At 42.4% G+C, this 23,011-nt stretch overlaps 1 protein-coding gene across 2 annotated transcripts in view; it reads right to left on the reverse strand.

The window, feature by feature from the left end:
- LOC137648235 (uncharacterized) overlaps nt 1–23,011 on the reverse strand; it is a 68,722-nt gene that overhangs the window by 36,162 nt on the left and 9,549 nt on the right. For both annotated transcript variants that reach the window (XM_068381160.1, XM_068381168.1), the window contains 2 exons: nt 11,790–11,984; nt 11,357–11,581 (listed from right to left, as the gene is read on the reverse strand). In XM_068381160.1, the coding sequence (XP_068237261.1) occupies nt 11,357–11,581; nt 11,790–11,966 (402 nt within the window). In that variant the 5' untranslated portion in view covers nt 11,967–11,984. The remainder of the gene's footprint in view (nt 1–11,356; nt 11,582–11,789; nt 11,985–23,011) is intronic.

The raw sequence follows: 23,011 nt of genomic DNA on the forward strand, positions 1-23,011 counted from the left end.
ACTACAAGACTCGCCTAGGCTACTAAGGTACCCAGGGTCATCAGGATACCCGGGGCCACGCGACCAGCAACAGATACCAAGGTGTGACAACTTGGGTAGCCTCGACAACTGGGTAGCCGAAGGACTTGGGTAGATGGCATGACCAGGGTAGCTGTGACTCGTGCCACCACACCCTGTGCAAGATCTAGGCTAGGCCCCAGCTCTAAACAATTGCAAGGGGAGAGAAGCCTTTCGAGTTGCTCCATCTTGTAAAATTTATATGAAATCCCAAGCAGACTGGAATGGGATTTTACATGATCTTTTGTGCTTGAATTGGTCACAATTATATAATAGTGTAGATCCTGTTGTCCCTTTGAATGAGAATCTAGTCAACATAATTGATAGGCGTATCCTTTCTCGTGTGCTAAGGTATCGAGTGAAGGACAAACCGTGGTTCAATGATGATTGTAGACGTGCTTATTTGGAGAAACAGGAGGCCTATCATCTTTGGAAGGGGAACAGATCAGATTTGACCTGGAACAACTATACTCAGCTTCGAGCTTTTGCTCAGAGAGTTTATGCCTCAACTGAAAAGGAGTACAATTTAACCATAAAAGAAACACTTTCTGGTACAACTCAGGAACATAAATGGTGGTCTACCCTTAAATCTGCACTCTTTGGTGTAGATGCAACAGTTCCTCCTTTACTTAAACCAGATGGCTCAGTCACTCACTGTCCAAAGGAAAAGGCAACCCTTTTGGCTGATGTTTTTGACAGTAAACAGAGTAATGAAAAACTTGAACTTCCTCATTCCTGTTTTCCTGAGGCTAAACTAACTAGTTTAGCTTTTCGATCTCGTGAGATTAAAGCTCTGTTGATGGACCTTGATGCTTATGGAGGTGTAGACCCAAATGGTATTTTTCCTTTGTTTTTTATAAAGACAGCAGATTTCTTAGCTCCAAAGTTATCTGTTATTTTGCGCAAGTTAGCAAGAAGAGGAGCTTTTAGCACTAGTTGGAGAATTGGTAATGTTACTCCTCTATGTAAATGTGTTTGTGGTAGCTCAAGTCCCACTGATTACCGCCCAATTTCCATAACTCCCATATTATCTAAAGTTTTTGAACGTCTTCTGGCAAAACGTCTTAATAGGTTTGCTGAAGTTAATCATCTACTCCCTAGTTTGCAATTTGGTTTTCGTAAAGGCCTTGGAGCATGTGATGCCCTTCTTACAATCTCCAATGCTGTACAGAAATCCCTTGATTGTGGTCGGGAAGTTCGTATGATTGGCCTTGATTTTAGTGCTGCCTTTGACCGTGTTAATCATGAGGCCCTTGTTTTCAAACTGAAACAGTTGGGAGTGGGTGGATTGTTTCTTAGCATTATTATTGATTTTTTAAGTAATAGATCTCAAAGAGTTGTTGTTGATGGGCACCATAGTGATTATAGGAATGTGATATCCGGTGTTCCACAGGGTAGTGTTCTTGGCCCATTACTTTTCATACTATATACACATGACATGTGGTTTGGCCTAGAAAACAAGCTTGTTGCATATGCAGATGATGCTACTCTCTTTGCATCAATTCCATCCCCTGAATGTAGATCTAGGGTTGGTGAATCCCTTAATAGAGATTTAGCTAGAATTAGTGCATGGTGCAAATTATGGGGTATGAAGTTGAATCCTAACAAAACTCAAAGTATGATTGTAAGTAGGTCAAGGACGGTGGCTCCTCAACATCCGGATCTCAGTATTGATAATGTTTCTTTAAATATGTATGACTCTTTCAAAATTTTAGGTGTGATTCTCGACAGTAAATTTACTTTTGAGAAACATATAAGGTCTCTGTCTTCTTCAATTGCACAAAAAATAGGCTTATTGAGAAAGTCTTTCAAGATTTTCGGTGATCAATCTATTCTGAAGAAGTGTTTTAATTCTTTCATTCTACCTTGTTTTGAGTATTGTTCTCCTGTTTGGTCTTCAGCTGCTGATTCTCATCTTAATTTGTTGGACAGAAACTTACGGTCTATTAAATTTCTTATTCCTGATCTAGATATTAATCTCTGGCACCGTCGTTCAATTAGTTCATTATGCATGTTGCATAAGATTTTTCATAACTCTGACCATCCTTTACATTCAGATCTCCCTGGACAATTCTATCCTGTTCGTAATACTAGGCAGGCAGTTAATTCTAATAGCCAGGCCTTCTCCATCACGAGATTCAATACTACGCAGTACTCTAGAAGTTTTATTCCAGCTGTTACCAAGTTGTGGAATGATCTTCCTAATCGGGTGGTTGAATCAGTAGAACTTCAAAAGTTCAAAGTTGGAGCAAATGCTTTTATGTTGACCAGGCGGACATGAGTCTTTTTATAGTTTATTTATGACATATTTGTTTTTGATGCTGTTAATAGTTTATATGTGACATGTCTGTTTTGACGTTGTTACTGTTTTTAGAATGATTTATTGTTAATTTGTTCTCTTCATTTATTTATTTCCTTATTTCCTTTCCTCACTGGGCTATTTTTCCCTGTTGAAGCCCCTGGGCTTATAGCATCTTGCTTTTCCAACTAGGGTTGTAGCTTGGATAGTAATAATAATAATAATAATAATCATGAACCACAATACTTGGGCATGCTGTCACAAGGAAAGACAAAGGTACACTCATAAGACCCTGACAGCAATCACACCAAGTGTCTGGAGTCACAGCCACTGACACAGAGGGAGGTGAGGTGGACATGGACACCCTGGCACAACTGTTGCGGCAAACGGGCACAGGGGAAGAAGTGAGGAGTACAGACCCAGGGTCAGAAAATCCATAACACAAGAAACAAGAGTCGTACACTTTTTTTTCACTCAAATTTCTCTTACCCTTTGGCAATGGCCCACAACCCAGGCAGCTTACCAGCTGGGACATGGCTACCAACAGTCATTTCCTGATACAGAGGGAACCACCATGCCCGATACACCCAATGGCACCAAAACCACGAAATTACAAACCTCCACAGGTGGTACTAGGGGAGAGGTAGCAATCATGCAGAGCCTAGCTTTGAGACCTAAGAAGGACCAAGCCTTCCTTAAGTCCAACTCATTATCGACCACCTACACGGACAAAGTGGATGATACCCTCAGCTTTGCAGAGGAGTGGAGATCACTCTGAGTTCACAGCACCCCTGGAAAACATTATAAGGAAGCCGATGTCAAACCACTCTATCCTGACCCTTGTGATGTACTCCCCTGGGGACCTATATAGGGTCATAAGTACAGTGGCAGTAGTAGCAGAAAAACCTCCCAAGAAGACGGCAGCAGTAGCAGCCTTCATCGGTGTCTTCTTGGCCTTACCCAGTCCAACACTGATGAATACCTTGCATGTTTCTTTCCCTTCAGGGCATATGCCTTCTACTGCACCGAAGGCCACAATTGACATTCAGCACAAGGAAATGACTGTGTACTGACATGTCCATGTCCCACAGCTCAGAGGGAGTTCACATTTACAGCCATCTCTGCCATGAAATGGTTGCAATGCTTGCCCTTCTCCTGGCAAACAATTTTATTTTTATTACATTACACTCAAGTACTGTGAGAAAAAAAATACACTGTAATAAGAGTGTTGTCCGTACATCTGTACGGCACAGTATAGAGAACCAGATAAGATGTGGAGCTGGGATTTATAGCCCCACACCCTCTCCAGCCACATAACTGCTTGTTTTCAATTTCAACGACCAATTCCAGCTCTCACCAAAGTAATGTCCTTAATTAAAGGACAAGGTTATCTATGTTGCAGAGCAACATATCTCAGCTAAGGCATGTCAATGACAACCACTTCATGAATGTCCACGCCTACTTTCAGATAATTAACTACATATCTTTTAGCTTCCTTTGGCAGTTCATCTATTCAAGTGCCTATTGACCTTATATTGTCAAACCAATTGATTGGTTATAACTAAATATGATGTAAGGGGTAAAGGGGTTGAGAGGCTAGGCATTTTTTTTTTTTTCATAGTGATGGGCTTGTATAGGAAAAAATATATTAAAAGTGTTTATTTGTGCTCTATTCTTTGCAATCATTGACACAGGTCGGTCTAAAATGATGATATTTCTTCTGCTGAAAAGTAATCAATTACTTGCTCATATAAAGATATGAAAGTGATATATTGTGGACTCTAGCATTATATGTTCATTACATACATGTAGAATGCTACTGATGATTCGATTACAGTAAGCAGCTTCTTCTACAGCCTTAATCTCAATCTTATATTCTCCCCAAATGTATATGGTAAGGAAATTTTATCACTTTCAGAAATCTTGAGCAGTATATACCATGGAAGTACTTTTAATCCTACGAAGTTTTATCCGCATATTTCTCAGCACTTATATTATCGAGCATTATGAAGGTAAAAGCTAATTCCTGGCTCAATTCATGAAAAATGTTATTTTTATAATAAAATAAATTTTTGAATATACTTACCCGGTGATTATATAAGCTGCAACTCTGTTGCTCGACAGAAAACTCTACGTAAAAAATCCGCCAGCGATCGCTATGCAGGTAGGGGGTGTACTTCAACAGCGCCATCTGTCGTGCAGGTACTCAGTACTCAATGTAAACACAGAACTCAATTTTCTCCTCGGTCCACTGGGTCTCTATTGGGGAGGAAGGGAGGGTCCTTTAATATATAATCACCAGGTAATTATATTCAAAAATTTATTTTATTATAAAAATAACATTTTTCAATATTAAACTTAGCCGGTGATTATATAAGCTGAATCACACCCAGGGGGGTGGGTAGAGACCAGCAATAATTGTTTACATTATTATGAGCTAAGGATTTTTTATTTCATTTTAGCAGTTATTCAAAATAACAAACATAAAATAAATAAGTACCTGGTAAGGAAGTCGACTTAAACAATTACTCTGCCTTTTTAAGTACGTCTTCCTTACGGAGCCTCGCGATCCTCTTAGGATGCTGAGCGACCCCTAGGAGCTGAAGTATCAAGGGTTGCAACCCATACAACAGGACCTCATCAAAACCTCTAATCTAGGCGCTTCTCAAGAAATGACTTTGACCACCCGCCAAATCAAGTAGGATGCGAAAGGCTTCTTAGCCTTCCGGACAACCCAAAAACAATAATAAAACATTTCAAGAGAAAGATTAAAAAGGTTATGGAATTAGGGAATTGTAGTGGTTGAGCCCTCACCCACTACTGCACTCGTTGCTACGAATGGTCCCAGAGTGTAGCAGTTCTCGTAAAGAGACTGGACATTCTTAAGATAAAAAAGACGCGAACACTGACTTGCTTTTCCAATAGGTTGCGTCGATTATACTTTGCAGAGATCTATTTTGTTTAAAGGCCACGGAAGTTGCGACAGCTCTAACTTCGTGTGTCCTTACCTTCAGCAAAGCTTGGTCTTCCTCATTCAGATGGGAATGAGCTTCTCGTATTAACAGTCTGATAAAATAGGATAAAGCATTCTTTGACATAGGCAAAGATGGTTTCTTAACTGAACACCATAAAGCTTCAGACGGGCCTCGTAAAGGTTTAGTTCGTTTTAAATAGAACTTAAGAGCTCTTACAGGGCATAAGACTCTTTCTAGTTCATTTCCAACCATACGATAAGTTTGGAATATCGAACGATATTGGCCAAGGCCGAGAAGGCAGCTCGTTTTTGGCTAGAAAACCAAGTTGTAGAACATGTAGCCGTTTCGGATGAGAATCCGATGTTCTTGCTGAAGGCATGAATCTCACTGACTCTTTTAGCTGTGGCTAAGCATACCAGGAAAAGAGTCTTTAAGGTGAGATCTTTCAGGGAGGCTGATTGTAGCGGTTCGAACCTGTCTGACATAAGGAATCTTAGTACCACGTCTAAATTCCAACCAGGTGTAACCAAACGACGCTCCTTCGTGGTCTCAAAAGACTTAAGGAGGTCCTGTAGATCTTTATTGTTGGAAAGATCTAAGCCTCTGTGACGGAAGACTGATGCCAACATGCTTCTGTAACCCTTGATAGTGGGAGCTGAAAGAGATCGTTCTTTCCTCAGATATAAGAGGAAGTCAGCTATTTGAGTTACAGAGGTACTGGTCGAGGAAACGGATACTGACTTGCACCAGTTTCGGAAGATTTCCCACTTCGATTGGTAGACTCTAAGGGTGGATGTTCTCCTTGCTCTAGCAATCGCTCTGGCTGCCTCCTTCGAAAAGCCTCTAGCTCTCGAGAGACTTTCGATAGTCTGAAGGCAGTCAGACGAAGAACGTGGAGGCCTTGGTGTACCTTCTTTACGTGTGGCTGACGTAGGTCCACCCTTAGGGGAAGTGTTCTGGGAACGTCTACTAGCCATCGAAGTACCTCGGTGAACCATTCTCTCGCGGGCCAGAGGGAAGCAACTAGCGTCAACCTTGTCCCTTCGTGAGAGGCGAACTTCTGCAGTACCTTGTTGACAATCTTGAACGGAGGGAATGCATATAGATCTAGATGTGACCAATCTAGGAGAAAGGCATCTATATGAACTGCTACTGGGTCCGGGATTGGTGAGCAAAATATTGGGAGCCTCTTGGTCATCGAGGTTGCGAAGAGATCTATGGTTGGCTGGCCTCAGGTGGCCCAAAGACTCTTGCATACATCCTTGTGGAGGGTCCATTCTGTTGGAATTATTTGTCACTTCCGACTGAGACAATCTGCCATGACATTCAAGTTGCCTTGGATGAACCTCGTTACTAGTGATATGTCTAGACCTTTTGACCAGGTGAGGAGGTCCCTTGCGATCTCGTACAACGTCAGAGAGTAGGTCCCTCCTTGCTTGGAGATGTACGCCAAAGCCGTGGTGTTGTCCGAGTTCACCTCTACCACTTTGCCTTGAAGGAGAGACCTGAAGCTTTTCCAGGCCAGACGTACTGCCAGTAGCTCCTTGCAGTTGAAATGCATTGTCCTTTGACTCGAGTTCCATAATCCCGAGCATTCCCGACCGTCTAATGTCGCACCCCAGCCTACGTCCGATGCGTCCGAGAAGAGAACGTGGTTGGGAGTCTGAACAGTCAGGGGAAGACCCTCTCTTAGGTTGATATAGTCCTTTCACCAAGTCAGACAAGACTTTATCTTTTCGGAAACCGGGATCGAGACCGCTTCTAGCGTCTTGTCCTTTTCCAGTGAAAAGCTAGATGGTATAGAAGAGGACGGAGGTGTAGTCTTCCTAGTGACACAAATTGATCCACGGATGACAGCGTCCCTACCAGACTCATCCACAGCCTGACTGAGCAGCGTTCCTTCTTCAGCATCTTCTGGATGGATAGCAGGGCTGGGGGCTGATCGTCTTGTTCAGCAACGTCCTCATCAGAGGGTTCCTCATCCGAAACTGATGAGGAAAACGGCAACGGAGTGGGCAACGTCTGACTCGCTGAATCCCGTCGCACTGGTGGATGCGTGACGGAGCCGGACGCAATATCATGGAACTGCTGCACAGTCTGTGAACTGTCAACAACCATGGGTGCGCGAGGAAGTACAGCGTCAACCCGAAACTGTCTAGACCGTCTGGGTTGTGCAGTCAACACCCTACCGGGTTGCTGAGGTTGACGCACTGCGTCACAACAAGTCACCTCTGCTGGTTGTTGAACGTCCTGAACGTCAACAACCACCTCCGAGCGTCGCTTAACGTCAACGTGCGGCTGGCAACCCACACTGGGTCGCATCGGTGGAGGAACCACCTCAACTGGCAGACGCGAGTAGGTTACCTCAGCGTCAACAGGGCGCACAACCGACCGGTTGGAAGGTTGTTGGCCAGAAGGAGGAACCACCTCAACTGGCAGACGCGAGTAGGTTACCTCAGCGTCAACAGGGCGCACAACCGACCGGTTGGAAGGTTGTTGGCCAGAAGGTTCTTCTCCGCATTTAAGTCCTCTATCAAGGACGCAAGCTTGGACTGCATGTCTTGCAGCAAAGCCCATTTAGGGTCTACGGGAGCAGGTGTGGCAACAGACGGGGTTAGCGACTGAGGCGGAACCGTTTACCATCCCTGAAAACCTTGTTATGTGTGACATAATAGTACAGCAAAACTTCAAAGGCTCGACAAAAGCTGAGAAGTTGACCTGTAAACAACTTGGAGCGTCTCCTGGCTAGGCGCCAGGGAGAGTCTACCAGAATTGAGAAGTCTATCTGGGCAGAGGCATGAACTCCCAAGCCGAGAACTTCTCTCGTGTCATATCAGACTCTCGCTCTATAAGCCAGTTTAAAAGAAGGGAAATCAAAGGCTGTATCCCCCAAACTCCTCCTGGTGAAAAAACCAGTCGCCTAGCCAACGTAACGCTCTCTAGGAGAGCGAGAGAGCACTAGCTTAAAAACAACGGCTTCGAAGTAGCTAGGCCTAGTGTAAGTTCTGACGTTTAGGCGAACGAGGAGCAGCAGTTACAAGATCCGGACGAAGATCCTTAAAAAAATCATCATGATTTAATTAAAGTCCATAGGAGGCTAAGCAGCTTAAGGCTCCTCTCCATCTGACAGAGTCCTCAAGGGAATATCAGTAGGAGGGAGAACAGCAACTTCCTCATCTACAGGAACCTTGTCCGATAAAAGCGGAGTCTCTCACTGGTGCATTAGTAGCGGACCAGAACGCAACGTCATGTAACTGCTTGACAGTCTGTGAACTGTCAACAACTGAACTGTCAACCACAACAGGTGCGTGAGGACGTACAGCGTCCACTCGAGACTGCTTTGACTGTCTAGACTGAGCAGTCAAAACAACTCTAGAATGCGGAGGTTGACGCAACGCGTCAAAACAAAACAACTTAGACTGTTGTTGTACCTCGCGAACGTCAACGGAAGGTTCCGTGCGTCGCTGAACGTCAACATGCGGCTGGCAGGGTACACTGGAACGCATGGTTGGCGGGACTCTCTCAGCTGGAGTGCGGAAGAAGGTCGCCTCAGCGTCCACAGGACGCACAACCGTGGTTGGTTGTAGGCAAGAGGTTGGTGCAGTGTCAACCTTCTCCGCACAAATGTCCTGCATCAATGACGTTAACTGAGACTGCATGGTCTGCAGCTAAGACCACTTAGGGTCTACAGGAGCAGGTGCGGCAACAGACGGTGTGACTGCCTGATGCGGTACCTCTTTGCCTCTCTTAGGAGGTGAGCAGTCGTCGGAAGACTGCAGCGAGTCCGAACTGACCCAGTGGCTACAACTGGGCCGTTGGACTTGCGCGGAAGGGACCGACTTGCGCTTAATAAGCCGCGAGACCTTGGTCCATGGTTTCTTACGAGAAACCTCTTCCGCAGACGAGGAATAAATGGGCTCTCTCGTCTTTGTGTGGGTGGGGCGATCTTGGTTAGATACGCCCGAAACCACGGAGGGAAACGTCTGTTCGTTGATCAAGGCCTCTCGAACCCATAAGTCGTTCGACATTACTTCTCCCCTGGGCTTGGGAGCTTGCAAGAGGTCCCGGACTAGGTGAACGACAGGCACGAACAGACGAACCCTCGGACACAACACTGTAACACTTTGCGCATATCACTTTATCGATTTTCTGTTTTGCACTTATTTCACTGAAATCGAAACTTTTACTGATTTCTACCTGAAACACGCAATTCTACCCTTCATTAAAAGGTAGTAATTGCGAAATCAGTCGTATAATGCAGCTCATTAATACCAGCAAAAAACAGAAAACATATATTAAGATAAAAAAAAATTCAGTGGCTGGGAAAGAGACTAAACACTAGTTCATATAAACTACGTTTTCAATCTCTCACCGCACATAGCCTGGGGACGAGAATAAAAACCTAAAAAAGTTTTACCTTCCTCCCCGTACAGAGACTAGGGACGAGGGTAACACGAGAACAACGTTACCCGCTTGAACGGAACGTTTTCTCTCCTCTCTCTCCCTCCGTCTCTATCTCTCTCTCTCTTTCTCTCTTGATTTCGCACCTAAGAGAAGAGCCCAATTATATATCGTAAAAAAAACATGTTATTTGACTAAAGGAAAAAACTGAAAGGTTTTCCAAATAAAAAGTTCCTTTAAATTAGAATTTAAAACATTTAAGCTAAGAAAGAATGAACAAAACGTCAGAATCGATTTACTCTTACTGCAAAGTGAAACCGTGATACACTCTCTCTCTATCGTAACGATAGAGCGCATGTTGAACGTCCTGAACGTCAACAACTGCGTAGCCTAAAAAACTAAACGTTAGTTCATCTTTGAAAACAGTACGAAGACTATCAAAGAAATTCTTTCATAAAACATTACATTTAAAAAGTTTTAAATTCTTTAAAGGCTAAATACGATATAACGGGCTCAACGTTGATTAACTTCGGTTGCAAGTTAGGACCGCCTACTATCAGGAAAGGTCGCATATAAACAAAACATTAAAATTTATTTTTATATGTTTATAATAAATGGAAAGTTAATCGAAGAGGCCTAATAAAGGCGGAGAGATATAAAATATATAGATCTATAACGTGATAAGAAAAATTACTAAAAACCTAAACACACTTCCGTCTAAGGGAAGGGTCGGCCATTTAAAAGTGAGAAAGAGTCCATACTCTCTTTGTCACCATAATTAAATCTATCCAAAACGAGTTCAAGTTTTGAGATGAAGATAAAACACCTGCATAGCGAAAGCTCAAAACTAGAATAGTGTACTTCACCAAATAGTTGTGAAAACAAATCCAGTTAGTAACAGCGAATTAGTAGGTCTTGCCGGTAGCCCGACAGAGAGAAAATTGAGTTCTGTGTTTACATTGAGTACTGAGTACCTGCACGACAGATGGCGCTGTTGAAGTACACCCCCTATCTGCATAGCGATCGCTGGCGGATTTTTTACGTAGAGTTTTCTGTCGAGCAACAGAGTTGCAGCTTATATAATCACCGGCTAAGTTTAATATTGAAAAAAATTATTTAATAATAAATATAAAAAAACGAAAATATAGATCATCACACCTAATTAAAACACAAAGCTAAATTTACTTGACTGATTAAGAATTTTTAACACATGTTTGCTAGGGGAAAAATCTGAGCCCAGGACAAGGTAAGAGATCTCAATCAAGAGAAAAATAAATGTACAACACAATCTAGTCAATCTGTAGAAAACGATAATGGAAAGATGCTACAAGATTAGACGAGGGAACAAGGTGGTTAATGATAAAACATATGAGATACTTTAAACATGGAAGATTGATAAACAATATCTAGGTCTACCCATAATAGGTGGACATAGACCACATGCACGGACTTAAAATATTAACTTGAAGGACATGCTTTTTTTTATTTTTTACGAAGTGTCTGACCTTTTGCATGAATGCAGAAATGATTACGGTGAAAAAAATATATTTGAAAACTTCAATATAATGATAAATAAATAGAAATGACCTGATCAAAAACCAAAATTGAAATAAGTTATCCTTACAAAATATTTTCTCGTAGATATCCTTCCAGCTTCACACTGGAATAACAACTGAAAAGTGAACACAGTGAAGATTTGTAGAGAGCGAGTTCCTTCCGTGACTTCCGAGTGGTAATCTAATACATCTGCTATAGCGGTATTAACGATGCTCCTTAGGAATGATCCTTTGTGACCCAGCCATTGATATGTATCATCCCAAAAGTAAGCTTTCAGACGAAGAAGTTGGTTCTGAATAAGTGAGTCATTCGTTGATAAATATTTCCAATTAAAGCCTTACAAAAATTGTTTCATATCATGTTTACATATATTAAGGGCACTAATCATTATAGAGCTAAGTATTAAGAAATGGAAGACTTATCTTTTCATATACAAGTGCAATGATACAGCAGTGAATAAGTTTTAATTATTCTTCAGCATTGGAAAACTAATTACTTACTAGTAAGAAGTTGGGGTTCGGTGCAAGGAACTCTTGTATAAGCTCTCTGTCGCAAAAATACAACTCAATGAATGGTAACGCTTTCAGCGCAATATCATTGGCAAATTGCTCAGCGCATAGTTTTTCTAGTCTTCTTGGGTTTTTTCCAGAAGGGTGTGCCTCTTCCTCCAAACTCATTCCAGTGACTATCCTTTACTGTACGGATAAAAATAATAGTCAATGCTTCAATAATTACATTCATTGCCCTCCCTAATAGCCTGCAAGACAATATTAAGTGTTAGGCTATTCCTTTTCCTATTCAATAGCTTATTAACTATGTTAGTTATCTTTGTATAACGAGATTCATGATGTACTTACTGGGTATCCTATTAAATGAATTGATAAACTCTTTAATCACGAAAGAACTTGAAAGAGGAATGCATAGCAAAGCAAAAAATTAGCTATCAATGAAACTTTAATTACAATTTGTTGCTGTATATGAAGTTCATGTTTGTTCCTTCTGCTATCTATGTTGATCCTTCAGTTTTATGTAGCGCTTGTTTAAATGAGGTAAAAATACTTTTACAAATTAATATGCTTTATTACTTTCTCATCAGTAAGTAATAAATTTCAATGCCAAATACCCTTCTTGCACAAAAACCAACAAATTTAATATTATTTTGTATTTTTCCTAACTATACAAAACTGAGTCTTATAATAGCAATATTTTAAACGAGTTCATGCTAGGTAGGCACCATGTACTCATTTAGTTAATGGGTTGCAAACTCACCTAAGATTTAAAGAACTGCCATTGCAGACTAGGGTAGGAATAGCTTACTGCTAGCCTAGCCACGCCTAGGCATAGTCTTCAAAAGAATTCATAAATTAGGGCATTGAGACTAGATAGGCAATTCCTAGCCATGTTTACAAATACACAGTGTCTCAACCTCATTTCTTCAACCATAAACTGTTCAAATAATCTCGTCCAGTATACAAAGCTGCCTCTCTTCCTTTTAATTATTTTATTTCATGCTCTCTGATTTGTAAAGCAGGTATCAAAGCCTATGGTAGTTATGGGTGGAATTTCATTGCTATAATTTTTCAAATTGCAATGACGACATCATACACTCCTAGTCTAAACATAAAATGTCGACGTCAAATTCAATTCAATGGAAATTTCACTTGTGTTAGCACCTCAAAAATCATTTTGACCTTCAACCTATGAATTGTGAGGTAGTTGAGGTAGACAGTGTAACTCAAAGGAATGGTGGTAATACATTTAGGAAAATACAAATTGCCTTAAAACATTTCTGATTTGCTCAAACAAAAATACAAACCATCTTCCTTTAATAGTAGACTCATCCTTGGATGGGAGAAGGTCCTGGAACCTAAACTGAATGACTGTTAACTCAAGAAATGCAAATGCACTTCATTCCTGAAGAGGAGCAAAAGTGATCACCCCTGTCAACCTCCTAAGAACCTAAGCACGAAGATGATGTAGATTTTAGGGTTGATCCAAACTACTATGGGTTTCACAGACAGTGCAAGTGCGATTTTTTGCAATTATTCTGTAACGAACAGTCGTATCAATACGAGATGTTGCTATAGGGTATTACACCCAGTGAGGAAATTTATAGGGGTATAATGAATCGTTAATCATTAATTATAAAGACACTTGCCCCTATGCCAAAGGGCAAAATCTCAATCATTCAGTCACAAAACCGAACAATAATATACAGAACCTCTACCTCCACCCCCTCCCTCCCTCTCCTTTCACCCCTCACCTGCTCTCCCCCTGCTTCAAGCTATCTCTCTCCACCTCCACGCCATCCATCCCTCTCCGTTCTTTCCCTTCCCTTCATGCTCTCTTTCTGAGAAGGTAGCTTAAGTTGCAACTTATTTTGTATGATTTTTTTTTATATCAAGCACTCTATCTATCTATCTTATCTAATCATAATATTTATTGTTGTAGATATGGAACAATTCAATTGGTTGTTACCTACCAGATGACTGACTGCTTTATTCACTGGTTTGCTCATCTCTCTCTCTCTCTCTCTCTCTCTCTCTCTCTCTCTCTCTCTCTCTCTCTCTCTCTCTCTCTCTCTCTCTCTATGATATTGGTTATGTAAATAATTATTAGATTGACACCTATCTGAAGGGTTTTGGGGTAGCTGAGTGATAGACACTATGACTGATAGGAAAATGGCTGTTGTATACGTACCTGCGTTTTCTTGCCTTCTTTTGGCAAACCTTATTTCTACTCAGGGCATTAGCCATTTACTGGTATTACGAGGGAGAGCTTAAAGAAGTGATGGCCACCTCAGAGCATGTCTGTCCGTATGGTTGCAGAAATGAGTTTGTCACCCAACTCTTCATCTTTTTTAATAAAGAGAAAGCTGACAACTGCCTTCAGATTAGTTTGCATAGGTGACTTGTTACAGTTAATCTATGAATTACTAATAAATATTGACCTTTTCCACAGGACATTCATCAGAGTTAAAGCCTTGATTATACTGATACATTTATTTTCAAGTGATGGATGTTTAAGATTTTATTTTATATAATACATATCTATATAAAGTCTTTCCTTCATACAGGCCTTACCACCGTGTTGCAGCAGCCTTGAGGATGAAATTGAGTACGGTGCATTCAATTGTGTATCGTAGTACTAAGCCACGTCCCGTCACACCACCAACGCCTCCAGCACAGCCTATCTATGACAGTTTCTCTGTAGGAGCCATACGTCGACACATCCATACAAAGTTTGTTGCCAAGAAGGCTTTTACTCTCGCATCCCTGGCACAGAACCTGAAGGAAGAAAGCATCATCCCCGAGAGTACCCCAAAGATTAAGCTATGGCGCTTACTCCACAAAATGGGAATAGAGTATAAGACCACTCAGCGCAAGATGTATGTCAGGAAGGAGTCAATTGACATCATGTGCCAAAGGATACGTTCCCTGCGGGACCTTCAAAGACATAGGGAAGACGGCAGGAAGGTAGTGTACCTGGATGAAACGTGGTTCACAACCAGAATGAGCCATAACATGGAATGGGTGGATACCATGCAGCCTAATACCAGTGCCAATTACAGCCGTCAGGTGCCACCAGGTGAGGGGGAACGTTTCGTGGTAGTCGCAGGTGGTACAGCCGATGGCTTCATTGACGGTTCCTTCCTCAGTTTCCCTGCTAAAAATACCAGCGACGACTACCACGGGGAAATGAATGGCGATATATTCCTACGTTGGCTAACAACTCAGCTCCTGCCACTCCTGGAGGAGCCTTCGGTATTAGTGATGGACAATGCCCCATACCACAGTATAATGACAGAAGATAGTCGTTGTCCCACCACAGCTACCAGGAAATCTGACCTCATTGAATGGTTACAGCGCAGAAATATATCCTTCCCGCAACATGCTACAAGACCTGAACTCCTATACATATGCCGTCAAAATAGGCCAGAGCCTAAGTACAAGGTAGATAACACCATTCGAGAATGGGGCCATGAAATTGTCCGCCTGCCGCCCGCACATCCCGAGCTCAATGCAATCGAGCAGGTGTGGGGACACATGAAACGTTATGTGCGCTCCTCACTCCAACGTTTCACCCGAGCCGACCTACATGCCAGATTAGAGGAGGCAAGGATCTCTGGCACTCGCGATGTATGGGCAGGGGCAGTACGTCGATCACGACCTTTTGAGGATAGTTATCGTTCAACAGATAACATGCATGACAGTATTGATCCTGTCATTATTAATCTTGACAGTGACACTGAAGATGAAGTTGACTTGCTATTAGAAAGCGATGAAGACTAAAAAAAAAATGAAAATAAAAACACCAAAAAAAATAAACAAAAAAAATTAAATATGAAGGTTATGCCCTACCCACATTTGAGTCCCGTCACCGGTCGATGCCAATATTCAATCAAATTCAATTAGGGGGTGGGGGGGGGGATATATGTGGCATTAGGTGAAATAAAGATTTTGTTTCTCATTTCCTATGGATACCTATCATCTATGCTCATACCCAATACCGAAATATGCAATGATATAATTGTGTACAATTACATATTGTTCAAACTCAAAGACAATATATATATATATATATATATATATATATTGGTATTTAGCAAAGACTTTAAATTTCAGAAGCATGGGGCAAAAGGAAAAATTGGTTAAGCCTCTGTACAACTCCCCACATTAGTAGAAACTGACAGGCAGAGAGAGGGAGAGAGCAAATCAGTGTATAAATAGATATTAATAAGTTAACTGGAGGGTAACAACCACTGAACTGTTACATTTATACAACAGTGTCAATTATTATTAGATTGATAGAAAAAAAAATCGTAAAAAAATATGTTTAAATCAAAGCAACATTCAGAGAGAGAGAAAGAGAGAAGGAAAGACGTAGGGCAGGTGAGGGAAGAAAGGAGAGGGGAGGAAGAAGATGGGGGTTGGATGTGAAGGAGGTTGTAGGCAGGCGGAGCTCTTCCAACCTGGTGTTCGTTTTCTTGCTTGGCTAAAGAGTTTTGCCTCTTGGTATAGGTACAAAAGTCTTTATTATTTACAATAAATGATTCATGATACTCCTATAAATTTCCTTACTGGGTGTAATACACTATAGTAAAATCTCGTACTGATACGAGTGTTCGTTACAGAATAATTGCAAAAAATCGCACTGGCACTGTCTATGAAACCCATAGTAGGAGACTGATAGGTGGTCACATAAGAAAATAAATCCCCAAAAATTATGTAATCCAATTCTATGTTCATCGTGAAAAAAAAAGCATGTATCAATTACATGCAAACCCACATTTGTCTGGGAAGAAGGTGGAAGTACTTCGATACCATCATTTTATGTGCGGATGAGTACAGTCATGAAATTTACCTTTATCCATCATCTGGTCCAGCATATAACAAAATGACCTATTGCACTCCATGGAAGGGAACAGAAGAAAGGAAAGGCCATCCATTCTATCTATCCTTCTTGGTTTACATCATAACCTCTATCTAGGAGAAGATGCTTCTCATCCCATGATGGAGATAGGTTCGAAATATAGCTTTAGTAGCTACTGCTGGACCTAGGATAAGGTTATCCTTTGACCTATGGGTAAACTTCCATAGGTGGTTGGCAGCAAAGGAGGTCTATCATACGAGACTCCTTTCTTCAGAAATAGCCTTACTGTCAGGCCCTCCCTGATGGTTGGGGCCAATCCAATATTCCTAGTTTCAACCACTTAAATTGAGAATTTTTTTCCATCTTCTATATCAGCATGCCCGATAGTGCACAAATCAGAAGTAGCAGTGTTCTTTGATATTTTCTTTGCATTTTTGGTGAAGCCAGTCTCTTTTGAGATTTGAAAAGGGCCTCAAATATCTCAGTAGTGAGTATTCTTGGTTTTACAAGACAGAGAGGCAAGTCCTCCTGAAACCCATTTGTAAAGAAGACATAAAAAAGAACTTGACTTTGGAGTTGTATAGCTAAAATATGGATCTTGAACAAAATTCTTTCTCCATTAGAAAATGATTCGTTACATACAAAATGACAAGCGCCACATCTACTCTAAAACCAAGCTCAAGGCTTGTGAGTAGACTTGGCATAGGGTCCAAACTGTTCCCCTTTCTATGCTCATGCATGGTTTAGTTCTGGGACTGAAAACTAGAGTAACATCCAAAATGCGATTCAAGTTCCCAGAGATGGAGGACTATTTGAAAATACTCCTGATCCTCCGCTGATCCCTCGAAGGGGAAAGGGCTAAACTCTTCAGTCTGAGAACTGGTATAAAGATGAGTCAAAGCCTTCTACTGAAGAGACTGAGAGGAGCTGCCTAAATGGAGGAAGGAAAGCTGAACTGTATACCATTGTACAGATGCCAAGAAAGAAAAAATGCCCCAGTAGATGGCGGGTAGTTCTAATGGTACCTCAAAAAGGAGCATCAGCAAATCTGGAGACAACTAGAATATAGCACATTGGAGCTCCCAGGGTAGCCTGAATTCAATATCACCGGCAGACTATTGAGGATCAGTCAACTAGGAAATATGTGCAGAGAGGTTTTAGGATCTAGAAAAAAATATATATATGAAGGGGTCTAAAAAGATGTCAATGTTCCAAAACTGGAGAGCAATTTATTGGAAGATATTTTAGAACTTAAGAGCTGTGTACTGGAAGTTCTTGATTAACTTGGAGGCTAAAGAGATTCTTTGATGGTGATTCCTAAAAAGCAACAAGCCTTTTTGGAATGTTTGGATATTGTGACCCCCTATGGTCCTACTCTGTGCTCCTGGTATCAGTGTGTCTGATAGAACATCCCCTTATTTGAAGTGGACCTTGCTGACATCTCTATCAATCTGCTTGCTGCCACAGCGTAAACCTGCTACTCAATTGAAAGGGATCTGTGATACCATATTCCTTTGCCTATTAACATATGTTAGGACAAGTAGTTTTGTCTTTCTTCAATGATACCGGGTACTCTATCAAACTCAGTCTGAAGCTTGCCAACATGGAAGCGTTGCTTGGACTTTCTGTAGATCAATATAAATGTGTTTTCCTTCCATAAAAGCATGTCCCTGGTGTATTATAGCTCCTCAGTTTTACTCTCCCTTCGTTGTATATGTCTGTGAAAAGCAGGATCCTTGGAGGGCATTTCATCAATCAGAAACTGGACTCTGTCATCCCTTGTTCCTGTTCCAATGAACCCATGAGGAAAGGACATTGCTAGCCGCCGACCAGAGATGCTTTCAACAATACTAGAATAATTGCTGGTTTACAGCCGAGAGTAGCACAAGTCTTTCATATATGAGAGACCATTCAAAAGAAACTGTCACTGAGGAGTCTGAAGCTCCTGTTTCTGATAAGATCATTCCTTTTATTAAAAACACACACTGATTCACTATCTTCTGATCAGCCATGAGACAGTGCTTAGCGAATGAACACAATTCTCAGATTGAGATCAAAGAAAGCCTGACTATCTCAGACCTGGAGCATTGCTCCCTGGAGTGAAACAGGCAAGTTGATCGTAGAGAAAATGGTGTAAATCTCATTTGAGTAAGCTCCAGAGGAAGTGAGCATGAATGCTTGCTAGTGGTAAAATTGAAATTGCAAGGTTAAACTGGTTTCTAAAGCCCTCATAACAAAGAGCAGATACTTCTTGTTAGACTGAAGGATGGGTATAAGGATGCAAGTAGTCCTGTGGGTTCCCTGAGAAGTCTACTTTCCAATAGCAGACTGTATAGCACTTGCTATCTTTATCCTGAATGGAATCCAGGTAGGGAAGAAAGTCGGTTACCCAGTACCAGTCACCATTTCCACCAGAAGAGTTAGCTTAAAAGACCAGAAGAACTGTCTAGAAGACTTGGAGTGTGGTCTCCTTCATGTTCCTTCAGGATCCAAAGGCCCACTAGTAACTGGCTGCAGCATTAGAAAGGATCTTGCCTTCTAGCTGAGAAGAAAAAGTATGGATAGCTCTTCTGCTTTTTGAGAAAAATTACAAATTCGTATATAATTTGTATTTTTCCTAACGATACAAACCTAGCTATTTACATGGGGTAATTACTCGGCACAGTCGATGACGAGCCATAAAGTTTTAACGAGGGTTTCCTACCCCACAGCTAGCTACCCCTCCCCCCTCACACACACCAGTAATTAACTCACTTTACTTAGGGTAGGACTTATCTTGGGGGACAGAGCTGGCGGGCACATAACTGTAAATAGCTAGGTTTGTATCATTAGGAAAAATACGAATCACAGTGGTACCTCTATATACGAATTTAATCCGTTCCACAACCGACTTTGGATGTAGGAAATGTTTGTATGTAGAAACCAATTTTCCCATAAGAATACATTGAAATAGGATTAATCCGTGGTTGAGCCCAAAAACCTATGATAACTCACTACACATAATTACACATGACAATATGCACTCCAAATTAGATAATAGACTTGTAAAAAAGAATAATGATCAAGAAATGATAAATAAGAAACGGGTTTCTAGCGTCACTTTACCTTAGAAAGTCCAGCGCAGGTGTTGTTGGTCTTTCTACGCAGAGAGGAGACGGACGGGCGGCGAAGAGGTAGAGAGGTTGACTACGATAAATGTACACTACCGTAACTTATTCTAACTTACATTAAGTGAACTTTAACCTAACTTAGCTTATTTATTTTTTTTATTTTCATATTTTATATTTTTTTTTTACATTTTCTTATTTTCTTTTTGATGATTAATTCTAATCACTTTCACTCTCTCCTCTTAAGATTGATTGAACTTTCTTCTCTTCAATCTTTGCCGTTTTCTTTGAACCACTTCCATCTTCTTCATCACGAGTTCGCTTTGTAGTTTTTTTAAAGAAGCTATCGATAGAAAGTTGCTTGGTACAGCTTTTCAGAATGTTTCGAAAATAAGTTAAGGAAACATCACCAAACTGCGCAACTACACGACAAACCTGCAATTTCTTTGGATGGTATTTGTCGATGAAGTCGACCACGTCTCGATATTTTCCTAACACCTCTTTTATTTGCGCCGAACCTATTGAAAGTTCACTCACACGGACGCCACGCTCATGCTTTTCAATAATTCCTTGCTTTACTTCTAAAGAAAGCATTTCCTTATTCCTTTTCTCACCACTACCACTACCACTTGCGAAACCAAGCCTTTTAGGACCCATGATTTACGTAAAATACCGTAAAAGGATGAACGTAAAATATAACGATTAAAACACAGTTAATAGCAGAACGCACAGGGCACAACCACATGAAGCCGACGAGAACAGAGGAATGTCCCAAGCCATGCTAAATGAGGGTCCCTCCGAGGTAGAAATGCTGCCTTCTATCGGCGGAAATAAGAAATACATCCGGCGCTATGAGTACCATCTACTTGCACGGGTATTGTTTACTTCGGGTGTTGAAAAAAAAATTCGGGTGTAGAGTAGGAACGTGTTCGAATTGAACTTCGCGTGTCGAAAAATTCGGATACAACCTGTATGACGAAAATTGCTTACTCGAATTTTACTTGGGATGTTGGAAAATTCGGTTGTAGATACGTTTGTGTGTAGAGGTTCCACTGTATCTACGAATTTTCCATTTGTTCCGTAACTGAATACAAACCACGCTATTTACATGGGGTGACTTAACCCTTAGGAAGGGAGGTAAGTCCCCTGCCATACTGGCTTTGGCTTGCCCGGGGGCCCCGAACCCGAGTTCATGAAGCAACTCGAGGATTGGGGCCCCTGCATCTCGCAGTCAGCCGAGGGGCTGCTGCGGCCTATGTAAGTTGTGTGTGAAGGTGAGCAGTGACACGTCCTAGGAAGTTGACCTGGAGTTCCTTAGAAGGAAATCTAGGCTAGGACTACCCAATACCACCTCGTCAGGGTATGGGGACATGACAGTATTACAAATTAATACTAGGAACACAAGGAAGCATGGCTTACCAGCAGAGGTTCGAGGTCAGCTGTGCAAAGGACCCAGGATGCTGTTTTTCTCCAAGGGAGGAGAGGATGAAGAAAAGAAAAGGGGCAGACAGATCTTTTCATTCACAAAGACTAAAACCGGGTAACAATGCCCTCAGCCTTCTGCTACTTGTCCCATTAGGAGCCAGAGGTTAGACCAGCTGTTGTGCAGCCACCACAGGGCCGATAGAAAACGTATCGAGCCTCCTGTGTGTCACGTCTTGCAGGTAGTGGGCCGTGAAGGTGGTCTGACGCTTCCACACCCCTGCTTGCAGGACCTGCGTCACCGAAAAGTTCTTCTTGAAGGCCAGGGACGTAGCCATGCCCTAGGGTGCCGTGACAGAGGAGGGTCAGAACTCAAGGCCAGGTGGATCACCTTGCGGATCCAGGCTGAGATGGTATTTCTGGTGACCCTCCTCTTCGTTGCCCCTGTGCTAACAAACAAGGCTCGCACCTGGGGCCGGCCTGCAACTGTTCTTTTCAGATACAACCTCAGACTCCTGACTGGACACAGTAGGAGATGGTCTGGGTCATCTGTTACAGAACGAAGACTCGAGACCTGGAAGGAGTCGAACCTGGGATCCGGCACTCCCAGGTTCTGAGTCTTAGCAACAAACTCTTGGACGAAGCTGAACGTTACCTCCCCCCATCCCCTTGAATGGGCGACGTCGTAGGAGAGACAATGCAGTTCGCTGACTCGCTTGGCCGAGGCCAAAGCTAGCAGGAACACCGTCTTCCAGGTAAGGTGGCGATCAAAAGCCTGGCGTAATTGTTTGTGGGGAGGCCTCTTAAGAGACCTGAGGACTCGAACCCCGTTCCAAGGAGGAGGTCTCACTTTCGACTGAGGGCAGGTAAGTTCGTAACTCCATATGAGCAGAGACAGTTCCAGCGAGGAGGAAATGTCCATTCTTCTGAGCCTGAAGGCAAAACTTAAGGCTGAGCGATAGCCTTTCACTGCCGAGACTGAAAGGCGCATTTCTTCCCGCAGATATACGAGGAACTCCGCTATTGCTGGTAAAGTGGCATCGAAGGGAGAGATACCCCTTCCACGACACCAACCACAGAAAACTCGCCACTTCACCTGGTAAACTCCTGCGGATGACCTGCGCAGATGGTCAGACATCCTTTCCGCAACTTGTTGCAAAAATCCTCTCTCTTTGAGGAGATGCTGGATAGTCTCCAGGCGTGAAGTCGAAGTGAAGCTACGGCTTTGTGGAAGATGTTGGAGGTTGGTTGTTTGAGTAGCTCGTGACATGGAGGGAGTTCCCTCGGGATCTCCGTTTGGACCTGCAGAAGGTCCGGAAACCACTCTGCATGATGCCATAGCGGAGCTATCAAGGTCATCGAGAGATTGACCGATGTTCTGGTCTTGTTGAGGACCTTCCTCATCAAGCAGAATGGGGAAAAGGCGTACACATCGATGTTGTCCCACCGTTGTTGGAAGGCATCTTGCCAGAGGGCCTTGGGGTCCGGGACTGGGGAGCAGTACAGCGGAAGCTTGGTGTTCAATGCCGTAACGAACAGGTCCACAGTCGGGGAACCCCACAAAGTCAGGACTTTGTTGGCTATCTGAGGATCCAAAGACCACTCGGTACTCACTATCTGCGTCGCTCTGCTCAGACTGTCGGCGAGCACATTCCTCTTGCCTGGAAAGAAGCGAGCCGCAAGTGAAATCGAGTGGACCTCGGACCATCTCAGGATCTCTACCGCAAGATGGGATAGCTGTTCCGAAAATGTACCTCCCTACTTGTTGATGTAAGCCACTACCGTGGTGTTGTCGCTCATCACCACTACGGAGTGGCCCG

This window comes from Palaemon carinicauda, chromosome 1 (genome assembly GCF_036898095.1).
Source record: "Palaemon carinicauda isolate YSFRI2023 chromosome 1, ASM3689809v2, whole genome shotgun sequence".
NCBI lineage: Eukaryota > Metazoa > Arthropoda > Malacostraca > Decapoda > Palaemonidae > Palaemon > Palaemon carinicauda.